The sequence below is a fragment of the Carya illinoinensis genome, chromosome 2, assembly GCF_018687715.1.
Source record: "Carya illinoinensis cultivar Pawnee chromosome 2, C.illinoinensisPawnee_v1, whole genome shotgun sequence".
In the NCBI taxonomy this organism is placed as follows: Eukaryota; Viridiplantae; Streptophyta; class Magnoliopsida; order Fagales; family Juglandaceae; genus Carya; species Carya illinoinensis.
Genome location: NC_056753.1, coordinates 25744646 through 25765000, shown reverse-complemented (window position 1 = coordinate 25765000; position 20355 = coordinate 25744646). Strand labels below are relative to the sequence as shown.

General features: G+C 34.4%; 3 protein-coding genes across 6 annotated transcripts; 1 reads left to right on the top strand and 2 right to left on the bottom strand.

Annotated features, from left to right (window-relative positions):
* Nucleotides 1-1025: 1025 nt before the first annotated feature.
* Nucleotides 1026-6355, bottom strand: LOC122300521 (protein trichome birefringence-like 10). Its single transcript, XM_043111245.1, has 4 exons — nucleotides 5422-6355; nucleotides 3967-4356; nucleotides 1901-2059; nucleotides 1026-1765 (listed from the first exon to the last, which is right to left on the bottom strand). The coding sequence occupies exons 1-4, from the start codon at nucleotides 5859-5861 to the stop codon at nucleotides 1408-1410; spliced, it is 1347 nt and encodes a 448-aa protein (XP_042967179.1). The 5' UTR covers nucleotides 5862-6355; the 3' UTR covers nucleotides 1026-1407.
* Nucleotides 6356-9651: 3296 nt separating this feature from the next.
* LOC122300519 (ATP-dependent (S)-NAD(P)H-hydrate dehydratase) lies at nucleotides 9652-15650 on the top strand. 3 transcript variants are annotated; one of them, XM_043111242.1, is made up of 12 exons: nucleotides 9652-9785; nucleotides 10322-10603; nucleotides 11352-11390; nucleotides 11633-11708; nucleotides 11809-11923; nucleotides 12223-12285; nucleotides 12375-12538; nucleotides 13166-13227; nucleotides 14402-14468; nucleotides 14930-14995; nucleotides 15118-15246; nucleotides 15318-15650. In XM_043111242.1, exons 2-12 carry the CDS (start codon nucleotides 10348-10350, stop codon nucleotides 15343-15345), a joined length of 1065 nt encoding a protein of 354 aa, XP_042967176.1. In that variant the 5' UTR covers nucleotides 9652-9785; nucleotides 10322-10347; the 3' UTR covers nucleotides 15346-15650. The 3 variants fall into 3 exon arrangements, with proteins under 3 accessions (XP_042967176.1, XP_042967174.1, XP_042967175.1); XM_043111240.1 differs by having other exon boundaries at nucleotides 11352-11428; nucleotides 11599-11708; XM_043111241.1 differs by having other exon boundaries at nucleotides 9785-9881; nucleotides 11352-11428; nucleotides 11599-11708.
* A 603-nt stretch (nucleotides 15651-16253) lies between these two features.
* Nucleotides 16254-18859, bottom strand: LOC122300520 (nuclear transcription factor Y subunit C-3-like). Of its 2 annotated transcripts, none has more exons than XM_043111243.1 (2): nucleotides 18627-18859; nucleotides 16254-17345 (listed from the first exon to the last, which is right to left on the bottom strand). In XM_043111243.1, the coding sequence occupies exon 2, from the start codon at nucleotides 17293-17295 to the stop codon at nucleotides 16513-16515; it is 783 nt and encodes a 260-aa protein (XP_042967177.1). In that variant the 5' UTR covers nucleotides 17296-17345; nucleotides 18627-18859; the 3' UTR covers nucleotides 16254-16512. The 2 variants fall into 2 exon arrangements, with proteins under 2 accessions (XP_042967177.1, XP_042967178.1); XM_043111244.1 differs by having other exon boundaries at nucleotides 16254-17339.
* Between the last annotated feature and the right edge of the window lie 1496 nt (nucleotides 18860-20355).

The following is a 20355-nucleotide window of genomic DNA, read 5'->3' as shown; positions in this document are numbered from 1 at the left end:
TCAAAATTAAAAAAAAAAAAAAAAACCCTTTTGAAAAAAAAAAAATTATGCAAGATTATAATAATAATTATTATTATTATTAATAGAGCTTATTTAGAAAGATTAGTCAAATAATTCATTGGATCAACTCTTAGATGTGCCATTTGTGTGATATCGTTCAATAATCCTTTATTTTTTTTCAAAAAATAAATAAACTAAGAGCTGATCGAATGATTATGGTCAATGTCGCGTCAACAAAATGGAATATAAATTGGATTTTCTTTTAAAGTTTTATCATAGCCAATTTTTGTCACTTAGTTCTTTGGACATGCCCTGGATCCTGGAACTGGAAGAGTCAGGTTGGCCATTAAACAGATTGTCATTGTCAATTTGTGATGAGCTCATGGGTGAACGCTTCTCGTAGAACCAATAATACTAGTTTAAGGCTTAAGCTACACATCATGCTACACATACTTAACCCACCCACCCCCCTAGGGCTAGTTTAGACAGTGAGATGGAATGAAAAAATTTTAAATAAAAATTAAAAATTAAATATAATATTATTTTTTAATAATATTATTATTTTGAGATTAGAAAAAATTAAATTATTTATTATATTTTATATAAAAATTTAAAAAAATTATAATAATAAGATTAGAAGAAACCATTTCTATATTCAAACTAGGCTAATGGTTTTTAGGTTTAATTTTTTCTCAAACCAGAAGTTTAAAAAGGTACTAACCGAGCACTGAAGGACACATTTCATCAATGTAGTGCATTGCCCCTCTCTCTGATAAGCAGAACTAGAACTGTATGGATTCATTTGGACAAACCCTTCTTTGGTTACCAAATATCAAACTATCTAATTTCATCTAATTATTACAATTTTTTCAAATTCTCATATAAATTATAATATACAATTTAACTTTTTTAAATTTTAAAACAAAATTAATATTAAAAAATTATATTATAATAATATTTTATTTAACTTTTAACAAAATATTTCATTTCATCTTATCAGAACTGTGTAACCAAACGAAGAGTCATTGGTACAAGTAAATAACATATGAACAAATTTTTTGTAAATTACATATCTTTCCCCAAAGAATTATGCCACCTGAGAAAAGCAAAAGAAAATACCCTGAATGTTTCTTTACAGTGTCAAGTCTGAAGAAATCATTGCTCAACCATCTGAGCCCTAAATTGGAACTCTTTTATCCAACTAAAATTCTGATATCCTCCTCGTAATCTGATCTCCGTATCAAAATCCAAAATCTTAGACCCGCAAAACTCTTGTAACTGTCGAAGTGTCTGTTTTCTTTAGTTCTTTTGTTTCTTTCTGGAAACTTGAGTTACCATTGCATAAAACGTCCACCTTTTTACATATAAATAAGAAGTTTTCTTCACCAGTCATACACGCATCTGATACTATGTTGAGTTCCAGGAGCGATTAGCCTCATGCTTAAGGAGGAGTGCATGGAGTAGCTCATTCCATGTATCAGGGACTCCAGGTAGACACCAATGACTGCAATCCTGGCGATGGACAGGTGCAGGGCCTATATCCGGACCCAGATAATATAAAGATGAATGCCCATCTTTTCTACGTGCAGTCATATGAGTTACATTCAATACATCAAATCTCATAACTCGTGATGTGTTTAAGTGAGCTGATAATATATCATTGGCTAGTTTGAAATGTGCCCAAGTATCAGAAGGAACCAATGAGGATCCCAGCTCCGGAAGTGTCTCCAAGTGACAGTTTCCCCCAGTCCTCCAATCCCCTCCTCTGTATAATGCACAATATAGCAATTTACCTCCCAAATAGGATGCATAACAAATTACTTCACAAGAAAAATGAAAAAGACACAGAATACATGTAGAATTTTAGAGAGATTAAACTGTTTTAAGTAACGAAACAAACCTGAAATGTACAGGAGCATATGTGCGAAAGAAAACCTGGGTCTTGCTTGAATTTAATTCAGTGTGTATCCAGTGCAACACAGTCTCTATGGACCTCTGATATGCATGTTCTACATTCATATCCATCTTCACCACTGGACCGTCCTGAAAGTAACAGCCCCTGAACAAAATATGTGGACTTTTTAATTTTCATTTTTTTTTTAATTGGCACGTGTGTCCAAGAACAGAGTCCCAATGGTGCACAGGCCCTCAGCAAGGAGCAGTGGCAGAACCACATGCATCTGCCCCCTCCCCCCCCCCCCCCCAAAATTTAAAAAAAAAAATACCATAATTTTTATTCATAATTTTATAAATATAGAAAATGGCCCCCTAAAAAAATTTATAATCTATATTTATTCTATAAAATTTTAATATACTTAGAAATATCTTTTAAATTTTTTTCCTATAGTCTCAAAATTTTGTATAATTCATATATATTATTCATTTTCAAGATTGTGGTCTCACCAAAATTAAATTAAAACTAAGTTTAGGAGAAATAATAAACTTACTAACATGGATTCCAAAGTTTTTTGTTGTATAATATTAGGCTTCTTAATTTGGAATCCAAAGTAAAAATACAAGAAAAATCATTTAAGATTGATGATCTATATGGAAAATAGTTTAAAGGTTTTATCCTCTAGACTTCATTGAGCAAGAAAAATCTTATTAAAGGTATCTATTATAACATTATATGCTTAATGTGACATGAAAATATCTAGAGTTTACATAAAACTTAATAAACTAGCTTACATACATACTAGAATGAAATATGACATTCTAAAAAATCACTTGATAGTTTATATGAAGTAAATAAATTCTAAATATTTCATTATAAAAATAATAATAGATGAATATTATTTCATGAAATATTATCATCAAAAACCTGAAACATATATCAAAATGTTTTATTTTTAGAATTTTATTTTTACGTGTATATTACAAATTATCGAGATCTAATTAATATATATTTATATTTTTATGATTTTAAATTTCAATGTGTCGCACACTAGAAAATTTGGCCCCCCCTCAGAAAAATTCCTAGATCCGCAACTGGCAAGGAGTTTCCTGCAAGTGCACTTCTGGTAATTTAAGAAGAAAATCCCTCAGTCCAATGGTCCCTAGAAATTGTTTGCACCCAAGCAAATCCCTTAGACCTGAGAGGAGCATACCCCCAAGCCCAAGGCCTTAGAAAAGATTGTTTTAATCTTTTCTCTAGATAATAAATAAAGGAATTATGAGTTCAGTGAGTTCCAATGGTGCTCAAAACTACAACATGATTAAGACATGTCTTGTCTCACTGGTAACATCCAGTGACTCTGCCACACTACCTAACAATTAGCTTTCTCCTTCATACAATGTATTCAATCCCACATTCACAATTAATAAAGTGCAAAAGTCACATCGGAGATCTATTGAGTGAACTCATACATAGAAAAATCTCATTCCAATTAAAATTAAGATGATAGGATTTTGGGTCCATTTTGCCATTGAATTATAAGTAAGATTGAAACCTTCTTTTTTTAGCTTAAATTTTATAATGAAGGCCCAGCTGTTCGTTCAACAAGGACATTACTTCATTTGAAAGTGTAGCAAGAACTCAACTTTTTCATTGTGGTATCAAACATAACAAAAAGGTTAAACTAATGGAGAAGAAAAGAAAAGCCATTCATAAACATCCAATTTGGATAGGAGATATCACTATAAACTAAGAAACAGTTGATTAGGTATGAATTTCACCTCATTCTCTTATTTGGAAAGAAAGTTCAAAAGAAACGATTAGGCCGTCCATTTAACTTTCAAAAGCTTCTTGGCCCTTTATAAATCCGTCAATGAATTTTTCTTGTGTTCAAAACCAGCCCACTGCATGTTCATAACTAATTTAGTAAAAACAATAAAAGAAAGAAAGAAGGGGGGGAAAGGTCATTCCTAATGCGAACAACATATTGTAAACAGAAAAAAGATATATATATATATATATAGAGAGAGAGAGAGAGAGAGAGTGAGAGTGAGAGAGAGGGTTAAAGTTACCCTCTTGTGGTCTTCTCATAATTCCACCAATGCCCTGTGTTTAACACCAACACATCCGCTTCTCTCCATGTCACATGATTCCAATCCATTTGATCCAATTTCAAGGTTGTCCTTACCTGTTGGGGAGCTCTGGCAGGGGGCCTGCTCTGCAATACAAGAAATGGAGACCTGTAATACTCCACAGTGCAGTTGAAGTCCTTAAACTTGAACACCAGGAATCCCTTGTGCTTTGTAATCGGGCTGCCATTTACTTCATAGATTGAATCCTTGTTAAGAACTGCAGATGAGAGCATGCAGAGGAGAGACTCCCATTGGTTTCTCCCAATTGAGTCACCAACAAACACCAGCCTTTTGTTTCGCAGTTTTTCCAACATCAATTTTGCATTAAACCTGTTTTAGAGACAATAAAATGACGTCTGAATTAGAAATGAAAAGGTAATGGGTATCGTATAGTTAACCATGTAGTGTCACAATTTGTAAAGCATTAATGAATGAACATAAAGAAATGCCTTACAGCAAGATAGAGCAAAAAAATTCAATCTAAAAAAAGTAATGGAATTTATCTTTGTTGCCTAAGACGGGTACTATCACCATCCAAAGGCTCATGGGGCAAAGCTACAACACAGAGGAAATGCTCCAAATCTAGGAAATCTACATTGAACAGTATAGGCTAAAATGGCATAAGAAGTTCAACCATATAACATTTTTGTTCATTGTCAGAATTTCCACTCGTAGAATAAATTTATTTCCATGGTGAAACTAAATGTATTGCCCTTTCATAGAGCATTAGATTACTTCTGGATGATAAATATGTCTACTACAACTGCAATACAAACTAAGCCAAAAGTAAGTTTAGAACTGATAAAATGATAAATCCCCCAAATGACATAAGCTCAAGTTTTTGGTATAAGTGGCAATTTATCAATAGTAAATCAAATTATCTCAACTACAATAGTCTAAACGCTTGCTCTGAGAATAAAATATTAAAGTACAGTTTAAAGTATTTTCGTAACGTCTTCTATCCATTGCCGGCAAATTCACTTTCAGAGACAGAAGTTTGACAATTAGCCCGACCCTGAAGGAGAAACAGTAAAATAATCGAGTCCATCTGTTGTTAAGAAAATAGAGGAAGCTAATAGAGAAGTCGGATTTCAAAGTTTGGTGGCTTCTGTTCTTTTTTGCGACGTACGAAAGGCTTAGTTCAAATCATCCAAAAACCTTTTCACTAGCCTCACGGAGTATACAATTTGAAAAATCCAACAAGAATGATTCAACCATCTAGTTGCTGAGAGTGTTAATTCCTCGTTCTCTCAAGTCCTAAATATTATCGAACAGAATATCTTTCCCGTCTTAGCACCGAAAAATAAAATTCTTCCCCCTTTTCCCTATTTTCTCAGCAACCAAACAGTAGCTACAGTACTGAAAGCAAAGGTAAAGTAACGTTTTGATAAGAACCTGGGCAAGTTACAATATTTGGGCTGCCATCTCCACTTGGTGTAAAACAAATCAGGTCTCCCATTCTCAGAGCACCGGAATCCTTCATCTAGAAATCTGCAATCTTTGGACTGATACAAAGGATAGTTCTCATCCCACACCCAATCCCCCACAAATACGTCACAGCCGTCGCCCTTTTTATCAAGAAACTCAACGCTCGGGCCCTTACCAGACCCTTTATATTGCAACCACTTGAACCTCCCCGACTGGCCGGGAAACATTAACCCTTTCGCCACAGTTCTGTGATCCAAGTAGAAGAAGCAACAAATCACAAAGACAGTAATACAGACAAATCCGAGAACACCCACGGACGGCTCAAACAGTCTCAAGCGCTTAAATTTCTTGAAAAGTTCAGAAACTGGCATGGCTTCGAGGCCCGGCACAGATGGTTTCTCCGACATTTGAGCTCAAGAGCAGATTTCCAAATCTGGGTATTGTTCCTTGGTGGGAAAAATAAAATTCGGATGACAGAAAACGACAAATTTTGTGGGACGAATTGGGCCAAAAGAGTTGGATGAAAGCAATATAAGAAGTCATTGATACTGGAGTTGAACCATGTCTTCAACTGGTTTGCTTGTTCGGTCAGTATCGTTTACGCTATAAATGCCAACTCAAAAAGAGAAAAAGAGATGGGTGTCAAGTAAGCAAGGAAGCATTCATGGCGGAATTATTTCTACTTTCCTTTTCGTTCCTCTACTTTTTTCGGTTACTTTACCATCATATTCATATGCAGAGAGAGATAGCGAGCGAGAGTGGGGAAAAGAGAATGGTTTTGGTAGAGTAGAGTAGAGTAAAGGAAGGAAGGGGAGAGGGGGGGAGAGAGAGAGGTGGGTATGGAAATGGAACTGAGAATAGTGTAGGGGTTGGGGAGTCGAGTTGAGTGGAGAGTGGCTCAACTCAGCTCAAATCAAAGCGACGAAAACAAAGACAAAAAGGTTCGGTGGATAACGGCTAGGATGGTCCCACGAGAGAACGTGGAAGAAAGATCTAATTATTCGGTCGAGTGGGATTTTTATTTATTTAATTTAATTTAATTTCTTTCCTTTTTGACTCGCGGAAGTTGTAACCGGCCTTCTGTAACCCACTAGGGTGCGGCTGTAGAGCAATTTTTCAAATAAAATTAAAATAATTCCTACACTACCCTTTCTAATATCGCAATTGACCCATCCTCATTCCAAACCATCACTCCATTTGGATCCTTACATTTTTCTAAGTATAAAAACTAGATTGAATATATTTATTTTTATATAAATGTCCTTTTTTTTTTGTTAACAAAATATAAATATATGTTTTAAATAATGTTATATGTTTAATAAATATTATATTTTGATGATGCATTTTTTCATCAAAATTGAATGCCGACAATATAACCAAATAACGAATCAAAAAATTGCATCAATTAAAAAAATTTCTAACGACAATGTATTTCTTAAGAATGCTGCTATTTTGCCCGATAGTAATGATGACAAAATAACTATGCCCTGTTTGAAATTTAAATTGAGTTTAATATTTAAATATTCAGTTTTTAAATTATTAAATTCATTTTAATTTAAAATTTATTTACACGTAATACTAGTAATTTTTTTCAATTTAACATTTTTTTATACGTGGACTCACAATATTTTTTAACTTCTCATAAATACATTTAAACTCATCTTAAATAGATTTCAAGAAACTCACTTCACTATTTTAATTCACTACTATTTATAAAAAAGTTCAATTCATCTTAACTCAACTCAACGTCTAAATAAGAACTAATAATTTATTTCTTTTTTACATTAAAAAAATAAAACAAAACATCAATCATTTTTATCCAACAATATTATGGAACATATGAACATTTTAAAATTTTTAATATTATATTCTATTTTCTAATACTCAGAGGAAATCTCTATACTCCATCATACACGACTCCTTTAACGACCCACCTTTCCTTATGGCTCAGCTGATTTGTTTCATGGTCATGGACCACACACAGCCTAACCATTGAGGTCCATGAGTATGACGCTTGCTTTTGCTCTTTTCTACACCTACGTAACTTGTAATCTAGTCAGATATGGAATGGATTTGCAAATATTATTGTCACAATTTTATTTTTCTTCTTTTTTATTTTTAAGCTCAGGGTTCAAGTTGGTTTATATCCGGATTGGTTATAAAAAAATCAAAAATCTCATCTCAACTTATTATTATAATTTTTTTAAATTCTTATATAAAATATAATAAATAATTTAATTTTTTTAAATTTTAATATAAAATTAATATTAAAAAATTATATTATAATAATATTTTATTTATTAATATTTAAAATATCGTATCTCATCTCATTTCATAGTGTAACTAAATATTTTAGAAAACAATTTTGTTAACAAAACTATAAAGAAATACTCGTAGAATTTCTGTTCTATGAAATATTAAAGAAAATACTCGAAAACTTCTCTCAGATTTCTGGACCCCCGGCCCACATAGCAAGTCCATTTCTTTCCTAATATAGCATATTTTTATTATTCAGAGAACTTAAATAGGAACTGCAAATTCAAAATTTCTCTTTTGATGAGGAGAATAAGATTACGTTTGAGTATTGAGTTGGACTAAGATGAGTTTAGTTAAGTTTTTTATAAATAGTAATAAATTAAGATAGTAGAGTGATATTTTTGGGACTCATCAAAGATGAGTTTATATGTATTTATAAAAAATTAAAAAAAATTATAGGTCTCGCAGGTTAAAACGTGTTGAGTTGAAAAAGATTGCGGATCTCATATTTAAAGAGGTTCTAAGTTGAGTAATATTTATGAATTTGAGAGTTATATATATGGATATTGAACTAAGTTTAAATTTGAACTCAAATCAGATGAATTCAGCTATTTTTATGTTCCAAACGTAGTCTTAAAACTCAATACCTCATATCTAGGAGGGTTAAAATCACATGTTTAATTTGTCTATGGGGCATAAGATTAATAAAGGCATAAATAGCAGAACAATTCGTGTTGAATGCATGAAGCCCCTAAAAAATGGAGTAGTAAATAATAAAACAGAGTAATAAATAAACAGGGCTATGACTAAACAACACTCTAAATAAATAGACAATAATGTTTTGAGCTAGAAATTCGACAGGCTAGATCGTGACAATGGGAACTGACACTAGCTACCACACTTATGGTTCACGTCAAAACATTTAGTGAACCAACCAAATAAATAAATGGGCCATAAAGTACCTCGTGATCTCCATGACGAAAAAGACTGAATTCAAGTCATTTAAATGATTTGATTTAATCGGTAAATAATCATATTTTACAAATTCCATAAAAATATATTTAAATATATGAAATAAATTAAAATATATATTTAAATGTATTAAGTAATTGATATATGTTTAATTTTTTATAAAAGATTAAAAAATAAATTTTATTAATAATTAATTTGAGAGAACTACAATAAGACTCGAATCTCACGTATAAACAGGTACTGGATTGAGTGGATATTTACAAAGATAAAAGATTCTAGGAGTAGAAATGTCCAGGAGAAAGTACTCGTACCGGTCTCTTTTGGTTCTTCATGTGAAACTCGGGCGTCTTCATGCAAGTTGCCAACGGACAAATGTCTCTGTGCTTGGGGCCCTCGCTCTCATCAATCAATTTGTCTTATGTCCTCCTGTTAAAATTTTTACATCAACAGTAAATTTATAAGATTATTTTAAATAAATAAAAAATTAAGTTGATTTCATTATCAATTTTTTATTCTTGTCCATTCAGTCTTTAACAAGATCGAATGTAAGCCAAAATTCTCAACGACATCTTATCAGATAAATAGGTATCTCAACCATGATGCTAGATTCTTCCATGTATGCACGAGAAATCCATTCTAAATTATAAGGTTCGAAGTAGTAGAAATCTCCCAATTTATAAAACATCACCAAAAAAAAAAAAAAAAAAATTATATAAATTTTAAATAGACAAGTTATTTATAAGTTTTTGTTAAAAAATAACCTCACCTTAAAAAAAATGTTAAAAATCTATTTCTAAAATTATTAAAACAAATATATTTGTAGTTGTAATACGAAGTTTATATAAAAAAATTAATTTTTTAATAATAAATTTTAATTTTTTTAAAACGGTTATACAATATTTATGTATTTTATAATTATATATAATATTATTAAAAAAAAGCCTTTCAGTAATGGGCTCAGTTACGAGGCCCAGTTCGACTTCGACTTCGGTAATGGGGCTATCGTTATCCGTATATCACTGTCACCGACTCTGACGGCCGAAAACCATCTCATTTTCTTCTTCTTCTTCTTCGTCTGCGGACCGCGGTATCGTATCCGTAAGGTGCGCACAATTCGATCTAATTCTTCTGAAAATTTTCGTTATAGTATTTCCGTGTAGATTTTAATTCTTGGCTCCAATAATTTTAGCGCGGCTCGGGTACTGCGTTAATTATTCAGCACAAATAAAACTCAGCTAAATTAACTTTAATTCCTGTTCACTTTTCGGTTCATATATTGCGTTAAGCATCCTTTAGTCTGTGTTTTAGTAAAAGGAACCCCTAGTGGCTAGCCAAACATCACCGGGGAAAATTGGTAATGGGGGTCTGGTACGACTACATATGTTTTTTCCTTTGTTTTTCTTGTTGAAGATTAATTTTGCATTGTTCCTAATTCTTTTCTATGTTCTCTGTGAATTGCATTACGTTTTCACACATTTCCAATTTAAGTGCTCTTCTTGGCTTCCAATTTGTTCTCAAAGTGATAATTTATTCAAGTGAGTAAAAGTCATAGTGACAATACAAAAAGTGATAGCGTGTTATGCAATGATGCGGTGAAATCGACAATGCTGATATTTCATCGTGTTTTCTCTGTTGTCAGTTGAAGAAAGTTGTGCCGAGTGGTTCATGATTGTTAAACGTGGCATGAACTGTCAGTTTGCCTTTTCGGGAAGCAAAAAAGATTTTATGTTGGCTTCCTCGGCTATTTTCAGAAGACAGCAGTTCTTGATAAGGTCTCTTGGGAGTTGCACCAATCAAACACATCAGAAAAGAATGCAAGGAACTAAGGCACTGAGTGGGACTTCCTTGGAACCCGATGCTGAGCACATTTTGCGAGCAATTACTCCAACCCTTGATCGCAATAAACATAAAGGCATGGCTGGTGAGATAGCCTGATCCAGTTTTCTTAGTTTCTCTTCCTCTTATTGTCTTCTTTCTTTTTAATTCTACATCTTATGGGTAGGTTAACTCTACCTGCTAAATTTAGTCGGTGATTTATAACTGAAAACTGTGGTAATCCTATAAGTCCCATAAAAGTATGTCCAGAATTTATCCCCCAATGTGGCGGAGCATGCGGCCTGTTATTCCAGAAGGTTTATTTTATTTGAAAATGATCATTATTGTTGTGGAATGGTGACATTTTATAATAAAGGCAACAATTGAAATGAAGGGAGGCTTCTGTTTGCCATGTTTATGTTACTCAATATGATCTGTTCGTTCTTTTTCTTTTGGAAAAATGCACTTTCCATTTAACAATTAATAGGTGTTACACTTTGACCCAAAATTATCGTTTAACTGGCACCATTCATTAAATCCGACTGTCATGATGTCTTATGTTACCTATTTTTCACAAACTTGATAGTTCATTGCACACCTTCTGATAATATTCAACAATCACAAAGTGCCATGTTACCTATTTTTCATCATATTAATTATCAGACTTGGACACAAGTACTATTTGATAGCCAATGGAGGTTAATACTTAATGCAATGTGTCAGTTTTGGTAGTTTAGAGTGCAAATTGTAAAACACGTGTTAGTTGAAGAGTAGAAAGTGTATTTATCCATTTTTGTCATTGTATAAGACAATGAAAATTTTCATCCCTTCAATCACTCTTCGTGTCCTATCAGGAAAGATAGCTGTTATTGGCGGGTGTCGTGAATACACAGGTGCTCCATATTTTGCAGCTATTTCTGCTTTAAAAATTGTTAGTGCTCTGCCTTATTTTTCTTGATTTTTTCTTTATCTCTAGCTAGTTTCAATTCAAGCATACAACCTATTAAAATTCCCATTTCTTTTTTTTTCAAAGGTCTTTGTCATTTTTATTTATTAAGGATCTATTAGTTGAATGGTTTTAGTTACCCTCTTTCCTTACAGGGTGCTGATTTGTCTCATGTTTTCTGTACAAAAGATGCCGCTCCAGTCATAAAAAGCTACAGTCCTGAATTGATTGTGCATCCTGTTCTAGAAGAATCCTACAGTGTTAGGCGAGTTTTTGCACTTTTATATTCAAGTCTGCTTCTCCCTTGGAACCTGAAAACTTTTTCATTGTGTAGGATAATGATTTTCTTAAAAGAATGTTTTCAGGGATCAGGACAAGCTATCCATATCCGGCAAGATTCTTGCTGAGGTCGATAAGTGGATGGAAAGATTCGACTGCCTTGTTGTTGGTCCAGGCCTTGGAAGGGACCCATTTCTTCTGGTGTGTTTTAATTGAATCTTTATGTGGTTTGTTGAGTCTAAAGTTCACTTGAGAACATCAACTTAAGCTATGAAGTTGCACAGCATTAACTTATGACATAGATGTGTTACCAGATCTCTTTTGATTCAGTGTGGGGCACATTTCTTTGATTTTTATACAATATACTCAGGGTTGTGATGGGGGAAACTTTTCACATTTACTTTCTTTCTCGCATTCAGTCGTACATTACCAACCTTCTTAATATACAGTGCTCTCTGTCGAATGCCATCCTAAAATCTTCTCTGACACATTATTTCCAGGACTGTGTTAGCAAAATCTTGAAGCATGCAAGACAGTCCAACGTCCCAATTGTTATAGATGGGGTATGTAATTTACAGGTCTATTTCTACTTGTATCTTTTACAGCATGGCATGTGTTTGGCCTTTCACCTGAAAATATGGGTCTTTTCCAGGATGGACTTTTTCTTGTTACAAACAGTCTCGATCTTGTTAGTGGTTATCCCTTGGCTGTCCTTACCCCAAATGTAAATGAATATAAGCGCCTCATTCAGAAAGTGCTGAATTGTGAAGTTAATGAGCAAGACTCTCATGAGCAATTACTAGCTCTAGCCAAAGGGTAAAGTTATCTTCTGAATTCTTTTTAGCTATGGGGGTATAGAGATGTTTTGCTCCTGCATAACATACAAAGTCTTACACTCACTCATAAACGCATTCACATACAGAGAGGTTGGGGGATGCCACTAGGGCTTTTTGCTACATGGAAAGCTTCCATTCCTTGCAACTGTTCATACAAGTTAAATGAATGGAAGTAGGTGGAGAAGGGGTTGCCTCCTCATAGATTCATTAGCAGCACAGCTGCACTCTTTAGATGATTACGATGCAATGGTTGCATCAGCAGATCAATTCCGTTGATTGAATTGAACTTTTGTTTGGTCTTATCTCAGTATTTCTGCAACTATGGAACTTAGAACGTTGTGGACAGCCGAGAGTTATTGTTCCATCATCTCGAACCATCTGTTTAATGGAAAAAATGGATTAAAAATGGATGTAGGCTAGTGTCACTTAGCACAATTTATGGTGCACCCTTTGCACAATTTCCTTTCCACTTCATGCTAACTTCTTTTACCTCTCTTGGGAACTATATATAACCTTGAAATTTTATTCGGGTGGGTATATACATTTTTCTTCTGTCTGAATTCATTAGTCTAAGAAAGCTTACTAAAGTTTATACCTTCTTTGTCAGGGTTGGTGGTGTAACCATCCTACAGAAAGGAAAATCTGACCTCATTAGTGATGGTGAGACAGGTATTGAATTAGATGATTTTGTGATATTGTATTTTCATTTGTTTGGTATATTAATTTGCTAACTTTAATCTTCAATAGTATATGGTACTTTTTGTGAAGTACATCATACTACGCATGAGTTTGAAATGTTGTTTAGTCCTTGGGAATCATAGATGGTCAAAAATGGCAGTGCAGTAGATGTGAAACCACAAATATATATATATATATATATAGGTGAAACCACAAATATATTACTTGCCTGCAAAACTTGTAATATAGGATAGGGACTGTGATGGTACATTTTTCAAGTTTAGGGATTTAGTGATTATAGTTCTTCCCGTGATTAGTTCCTAGCAGCATTGGTCTTGTAATCCAGATACATGTCCATCATGTAAGTTAATATTAAATCTCAATTTTAAAAACCCGAGTTTAGCCAACAGTCTAATTGGTCAACTAGGGCAAACCATAGAGCAGCTTGGATCAACTTCTGTGTTATAATCAGATTTCTTTAATCTTATTTTAAGGTATGCCAAAAAGGGGGGAAAAAAAGTAAATACATGTGAAAAAATTGAAGGTTTTTCACCGTTTACTTATCAAAAAAAAAAAATTGAAGGTTTTAGTTTTCTTGGTGATCACCTACCTATAATCAATTGCCTAGAAAACAAAGAAAGAGAAGAAACTAATCTAAATAAGACTGAAGTAAGAAATGTTAATCCCACTGTTTTATTAGTTGCAAATTGTTAAGAAAAGATGGCCAAGTAAAAGCAAGAGGAGCCCACCTATACAATCCTCGCTCATTGAAAAGAGGGCGTGTCATGAGGAAATCTTTTTTAAAAAAAGGCAAACTAACAAGGGGAAAAATGTTTCAGAAGAACCCTAGTAAGAAAGTAACTAATAAAAAAAAGAGCAAGCATGAGGACCACTGGGCTAGGTAATTTTGGTATTTTTAAAGATCTTTTGGAGAATATTGTCTAACAACTGTTTCATCATTATTCGAACTTTTGCATATGGCATCACTTTAGATATAAATTTGAGAAATTTGCATGTCCCATGACTTGGGCCCACTTTGTGAACCAAAGTGAAGTAGTCTGACATCCTTTGTCAGGCAACTTTGGTTATTGACGCATTGCTACTACTACTTTATGAGTGCAGTTATGGAATTTGGTTTGATTATACTAATTGATGATCTTTGCAGTAAAATCAGTTAGCGTCTATGGTTCTCCAAGACGCTGTGGTGGCCAGGGTGATATACTTTCTGGAAGGCAAGTGACTATCTATAATCTCAACAAATATAGAGAGAATTTTTGCTGATGCTGGATTGTTTCCAATATTGGAACAAGTGGTAGTTGAGTGGAGTGCTTTATATGGCTTCCCGTCCCCATGCCAAACGAAGTCTCATATTTTCACACCAATGAGTGTGCGAAGTTTGCTGCCATATTGAACTCTGATTGTTTTCCAACTCCAAGTGGTTCCAATAGCCCGATCATGGCCCCTGCGTTTGTGTTTTTTTGGCTTCTTAATGTCTTTCAACTTCCACACTTAAAACTATTAACATTATGCCTTTCGGAAACACCCTATTTGGGTCTTGTAAAGAAAATTGAAGTTGATTCATGAGATTACGAATGAGACATACTTTTGCATCTGTATGTAGTAGTCATACTTTGAGAGGTGACAAAAACCGAGTCAGCTTTTAATAACAGATATTTCCTTTATGTTGGTCCAGTGTTGCAGTATTTTTATCATGGGCCCGTCAACACCTTTCAACTGCAGAAGGGGGTACGAGTATCAGGTTTGCAGTTTAATATATATATTGCTACAATATAGTTGTGCTTACAGTTATTAATTCTCAGTTCTTGTTAATCTTTACCTCATTCAAATTTGGCTTTTCCTTATATATGTGAATTGTTTCAGCAAAATTAATCCAACAATATTGGGGTGCATTGCTGGGTCTGCTTTGATGAGGAAGGCGGCATCACTTGCTTTTCAGAATAAGAAAAGATCTACCCTCACTAGTGATATCATCGAGTGCTTGGGGACAAGGTATTGGCTCCTCTGAGAATGATTTTTAAGTGGAGAGCAAGACTCTAATCTAAGCTTATCTGTTCTTGCAGTTTGGAGGATATATGTCCTGCCTGTTGATGTTGTTGTTTCATAGTCCGGAGTTCACAGGGTGGCCCTTAGGAGAGATTCCTGGGCTGAACCTACTTTCTAGTCCGCCGGCTGCCCCCAACCCCCCCCCCCAACAACAACCCTTCTCTCTGGCTCCTACTGTGTAATACACCTTGTAAGGATAACATGTCCTGCTCTCCCCCCATATTTGTCCTTTTTTTTTTCCCTCTTGCAGTGTTGAAGAGGTATCGTACTGTATAGAAAATTGAGATACTTAAAGAGGGGTTACTTTTTCCATGGGTCGGTCCATTTTATTAATGCAATAGTCATTCTCATGATCTTTTCTTCATATTTAAACACACAAACATAATTTTGAGGAAACTGTCTTCACCATCTAAACAATCGGGCCTTATTTAACTCGCAAAAACAGTAACGAAAGATGCCATTCAAGCAAGACGAGATTCCTGTTCATTAGCACATTGTGTGTTTTTAGGCCATATTCCCCTAGCTTTTACTAGAAAGTGCTCTAAGGAACAGCTATTTGGTATCTTGTGCGGACTCAAACACACTAAAGTGCTGAAAAAACAAATTCATTTGTTAAAAAAGGAGTGCCTTTGAAGCAAACGTAGTTATTAGCTTGATGCCAAATAGCCTATAAACGTAGTTTGAAATGGGCAACCATCATCTGATCCATTAATATATAGGTTTGTGCTGTGCAGCTCCGACTGCAGATAAGGCCAAGAATTTCGCATGTTCCTAGCATCTGATTTGATTGTCGGTTGCAGGTTTTGAGAGTAGTCTTCTTGGTGCAATCTCTCAAGTCAACGGGGACATCTTCATTGAGTTACAATGTTTCACCTCTTCAAAGAAAAACCCTTTGAAGAGAATAAACATTGTAATTGAATTAAGATGGGAGCACCGTGTTGAAGAAAAGGATGTGTAAAGAGCATATAGATTATGTCATGCTCGAGAATAACTTTATATTTCACATACCGAATGAGAGAATCTATGGAATCCAATTATCCAAGTACACGATGAGGAAAGATGTGTCAAATAACCAAAAACAAGCACTTTTAAGTTTTAACCGTAATAGCTACATATCAAGAAAAGCATGCAATTAACTTGAACTGCGCGAAACATGAGCACTTCTGATTTTCAAATTAGACCCACAAAGTATCAGTCAGCTATTCCTCTCATTCAAGAATCTGAAGGCGGCTGCTCCTGTTGCATATGTGGCCACATCGTCTGAGTCATGTAAGGGCGCATCTGTTGGCCGTAAAGAGCTTGATCCATTACAGGCCTCCCCATGATCATCCCTGGAGCACCAACCGGTTGGGCATGCGGAGGTGGCACATAATAGCAGGGAAGACCATCGCCTCCAACAGGAGCATTGCCTCTAGGGATGGATGCAAGAACTTCATCTTTTAAATCCTCCCTTGGGACAATATCGACCAAAAAATCAAATATGTCAGTCCTTGTAATTGCTGCTGCAATGTCATTTTTCTGGAGTGTCCTCCTTTTGTTCTCCTCTGTATGATTCCAAGATCGCAGTGTCAACTCCAGAATGAACATTTCACAGGCCCTGGCAAATATGACAGGAGCTTCAGCTGATATCATCCTTACATCCTCATCAGCTTTCATAATCTTCTTAATTCTGGCCAATGGCAGGCTATGGTTTTTGAAATCAGAGGCCTGCTCAATCTCTTGGTACTGAGTTGCCCAAAAATTTTGGAGTTGTTGCTGCAGTTGCTGTTGCTGTTGGTGATGGATATGCTGATAAGCAAGTTGGTTTTGTGCAAGCTGAGCTGAAGAGGCAGAGAGACCTGCTGCTTGACTAGGAGACTGCATGGCTCCCACCGATCCCGGTTGGGAGGCCCCAATCATTTGGTTAGATTCGTATGGATTGAGGGCATATGACACTTGAGCTGCACTACCAACCACCCCAATTGCTGGGGGCTGTCCATGCCCTAATTGATCCATACTAGCTTAGGTTTGCCTGGAGGAAATTCTTTATGCTACCACTTCTGATGCTAAGTATAAATTAGGACCCAGAAAAGACAAGAATTAGAAAGATATAAGGCAGTTAATAATTTTCTGTCCAAAGTTGCCACACAAAAAATGTAAGCTTGAGAAAAACAGCATAAGCTGTTGACCCTCCAAATTGTTATAGAACAATACCTCTGGTACTCCAGCCCCATGCATTACCATTTTTTTTTTTTTTTTTTTTAATGACAAGGAACCTCGAAACCGTAAAATGCAACATGTCTTTTATCCGGTTAAACCCTGGACTCGTTTTATGTGCCCGCATCACATGGATCCAAGAAAATCATTGGCTTTTCACCGATGAGACATGACTTTAGAAATTGTTTGCACACAAGGATCTAAAACTTACACCTGAGGGGATGATACCTCCAAGACCAAGATCTTTACCACTTAAGTCAACCCCTAGGGGTTATCCCTTTGAATTACCTAATCTTAAAACAAATCAATGCAAAAGAAATCTTTAAAGCGTTTGGAATTAGGTATAATCTCTCTCTCTCTCTCCTTTTTGATGATGTGGAACGTCGCCAAGGCAGGCCCTTAAGACTCACACTAAGAAGTAAATCCCAATACACGAACCCAGCCACCAAAACTACTTTCTAATCCGAGATCTTAAACTAGTTGTGCCCTGGGAATTGCTGAAAAACTGGAGACCAGCACAAGCCATTTGGATCAAGTAAGTCATGCTCTTTCCGATCTTCATTCCTAATAACTTTATTCCAAATAGCCATAGATCTCACCCAGATAGCTGACAGCCACAAATAGATAAGTTCCCATACCGAAGCTCTATGAGATTAGGTTCAGTCTGAAGTGGGAAATAACACTAGCATGAAACTTTTACATCGACATCTGTGAACAATCTAAATGGATAACGGAAGTAGAAATTTGAGAGTATATATGACAAAATTAGCTGTCCTGAGGAAATTATTTTTCTTAAGAAGAAGAAGAAGAATCGAACCACCAACAAAAAAAAAAATTAACTAGAAAACCACAACAGGATATCGTATCAACTTGTTACGACAACAACAAGAACATCATCGTACTAAACCGTTAAAAAGGTGAATTCATGGTTTTTCCGAAACCCTAACTTACAATCCAACTACCATCTACAACACCAAGCCTGACCGAAACTGAGCAGACAAATTTAAACGAAGAGATTATACACAAATCATACTCGATCATCGAAAAGAAAACACGATGATCTATCACCCAACAAATAGGTAGCGCACAAAAACAAAACTAAATATCTGAGAATAAAAAAAAGGGTACACCTGAGTCGCTGCGTTTTATTGGTCCAGGTTTCCACCGGCTCCCGGGCTCCGGATCTTCTCAATGGCAGCTGAAACCCCCAAAAGAGAAGTGGAGTTGAGGTAGTGGAAGAAGATTGACTTTAGGTACTGCTGTCTCTCGGAGGTCCCGGGTCCCGGGTCCCGACTCCCTACTCTTCTCCGCACTATCTCTCTCTCCCCCCCCCCTCTCTCTCTCTCTCTCTCTCTCTCTCTCTTATCATTTCAAAAAGCGCGAGTTTGATTCCTCCAACTATAACTTACCGTTCCGTTTGACCTTTTCCAAATCTGGCTATTTTGCCCCCTCCATTTAAATTATTGACCACTCCACCCGTCCCGTTGAGATATATGTGGAATAGAAACAAAAATATTTCGAAAAATATTTTATTTTAGTAGGTGGAGATATATGATGAGAATGAAGTTTTGTTACGTATAAGTAAAGTTAAGTATTAATCGTGTATTAATATAATTGTAAGTATAATTATATATTAATATATGTATTAATTTAATATAATTAGTAAAAAAGTAGATTTAATTAAAAATAGTACTAATTTAAATTTTAAATATAAATGAGTATTGATACATAGATTAATATATAACTTTATTTGTATGTAATAAAACTCTATATAATAAGAAAAGGAGAGGGATAGAGAAATTAATATATATATATATATATATAAAATACATGCATTTATGAATATTTTCAATTTATATTTGGGTTGCTAGTGTAGCAAAAATATTTTTGAAAAAACTTCACTTATTTTCTTTAGATATTTAAAATACATAACTCATTGAAAATGTGTCGTTCTTGATCTCAAGCAAATAAGATGACAACAATGGTAAGTATTCTACTCTCGAAAATTTCTACTTAAAAGACGTATATCATTTCTTTCTAATTCTTTATATATTATTTCTCTCTCTCTCTCTCTTTTCATTTATTTAATTATTTATGAAATTGATAGCATTAGGATAAACTATTGGATAATATTCTCTTTAAAAAAATAGCTAGTATAAGATCATTTTTGTAAAATAATTTATAAAAGTATCATCATTTCACGAAATATATTTAATTTAAGAAAAATGTTAGCGAAACCTCTCAAACTTACCTCTCAATCTTACTGTTCATGTATTTTATTTATTTTTATTAAATAGTTAAATAATTGATTATTAGTAAAAAAATTTATTTTTTTCTTAATAATCAAAATTGTTAAAAAAATATTTACAACAAAAAATAATAATAAAAATATCTGTACTAGCGGTGCTCCCCAATGGTAAGTGTTGGGCGGCGCACCATCCTTAGTTTAAAAAGCATGATTGCACAAAAGTATCAATCATTACTCTAAAATAGTGTTGATCACCTTTCCTTTTATAAAGTCTTTTTGTGAACCTTAAGCTGTTGACGTGACTTGAAAACTAGTTAATGGATAAAATATGGTTGATAGATTAGCTGTGCCTAGAGGCTCAGTTGAATTTCCTTAAATATGTAATGTGTTTGGTTCTAAATGGGTCTTTAATTTGGATAAATACAAAATGGGCAAAAAACAAGATGCGAGTCAAGCAATGTTGAGGTTTTTTAGTCTACGTGAAGAAGACATACGCCCATGTTGAGGGTTTTTTCTGGTCAACTTGTCAAAAGATTTTGTAACTCTTTTATAAAACAAAAATGATACTAACCGTCTTAGAATAGATGATTTGTTGGTTTGGAGTGTTGACG

What these genes read in the sequence shown, in the direction of transcription:
- LOC122300521 (XM_043111245.1), bottom strand. Translation starts at nt 5,861, where the DNA reads ATGTCGGAGAAACCATCTGTGCCGGGCCTCGAAGCCATGCCAGTTTCT. An exon ending in TATGAGAAGACCACAAGAGG is followed by an intron (nt 2,060 to 3,966) that starts GTAACTTTAACC and finishes TATTTTGTTCAG; the next exon opens with GGGCTGTTACTTTCAGGACG. An exon ending in TATGCTCCTGTACATTTCAG is followed by an intron (nt 1,766 to 1,900) that starts GTTTGTTTCGTT and finishes TGCATTATACAG; the next exon opens with AGGAGGGGATTGGAGGACTG.
- LOC122300519 (XM_043111240.1), top strand. Translation starts at nt 10,348, where the DNA reads ATGATTGTTAAACGTGGCATGAACTGTCAGTTTGCCTTTTCGGGAAGC. An exon ending in GAAGGGACCCATTTCTTCTG is followed by an intron (nt 11,924 to 12,222) that starts GTGTGTTTTAAT and finishes CATTATTTCCAG; the next exon opens with GACTGTGTTAGCAAAATCTT. An exon ending in CATTAGTGATGGTGAGACAG is followed by an intron (nt 13,228 to 14,401) that starts GTATTGAATTAG and finishes TGATCTTTGCAG; the next exon opens with TAAAATCAGTTAGCGTCTAT.
- LOC122300520 (XM_043111243.1), bottom strand. Translation starts at nt 17,295, where the DNA reads ATGGATCAATTAGGGCATGGACAGCCCCCAGCAATTGGGGTGGTTGGT.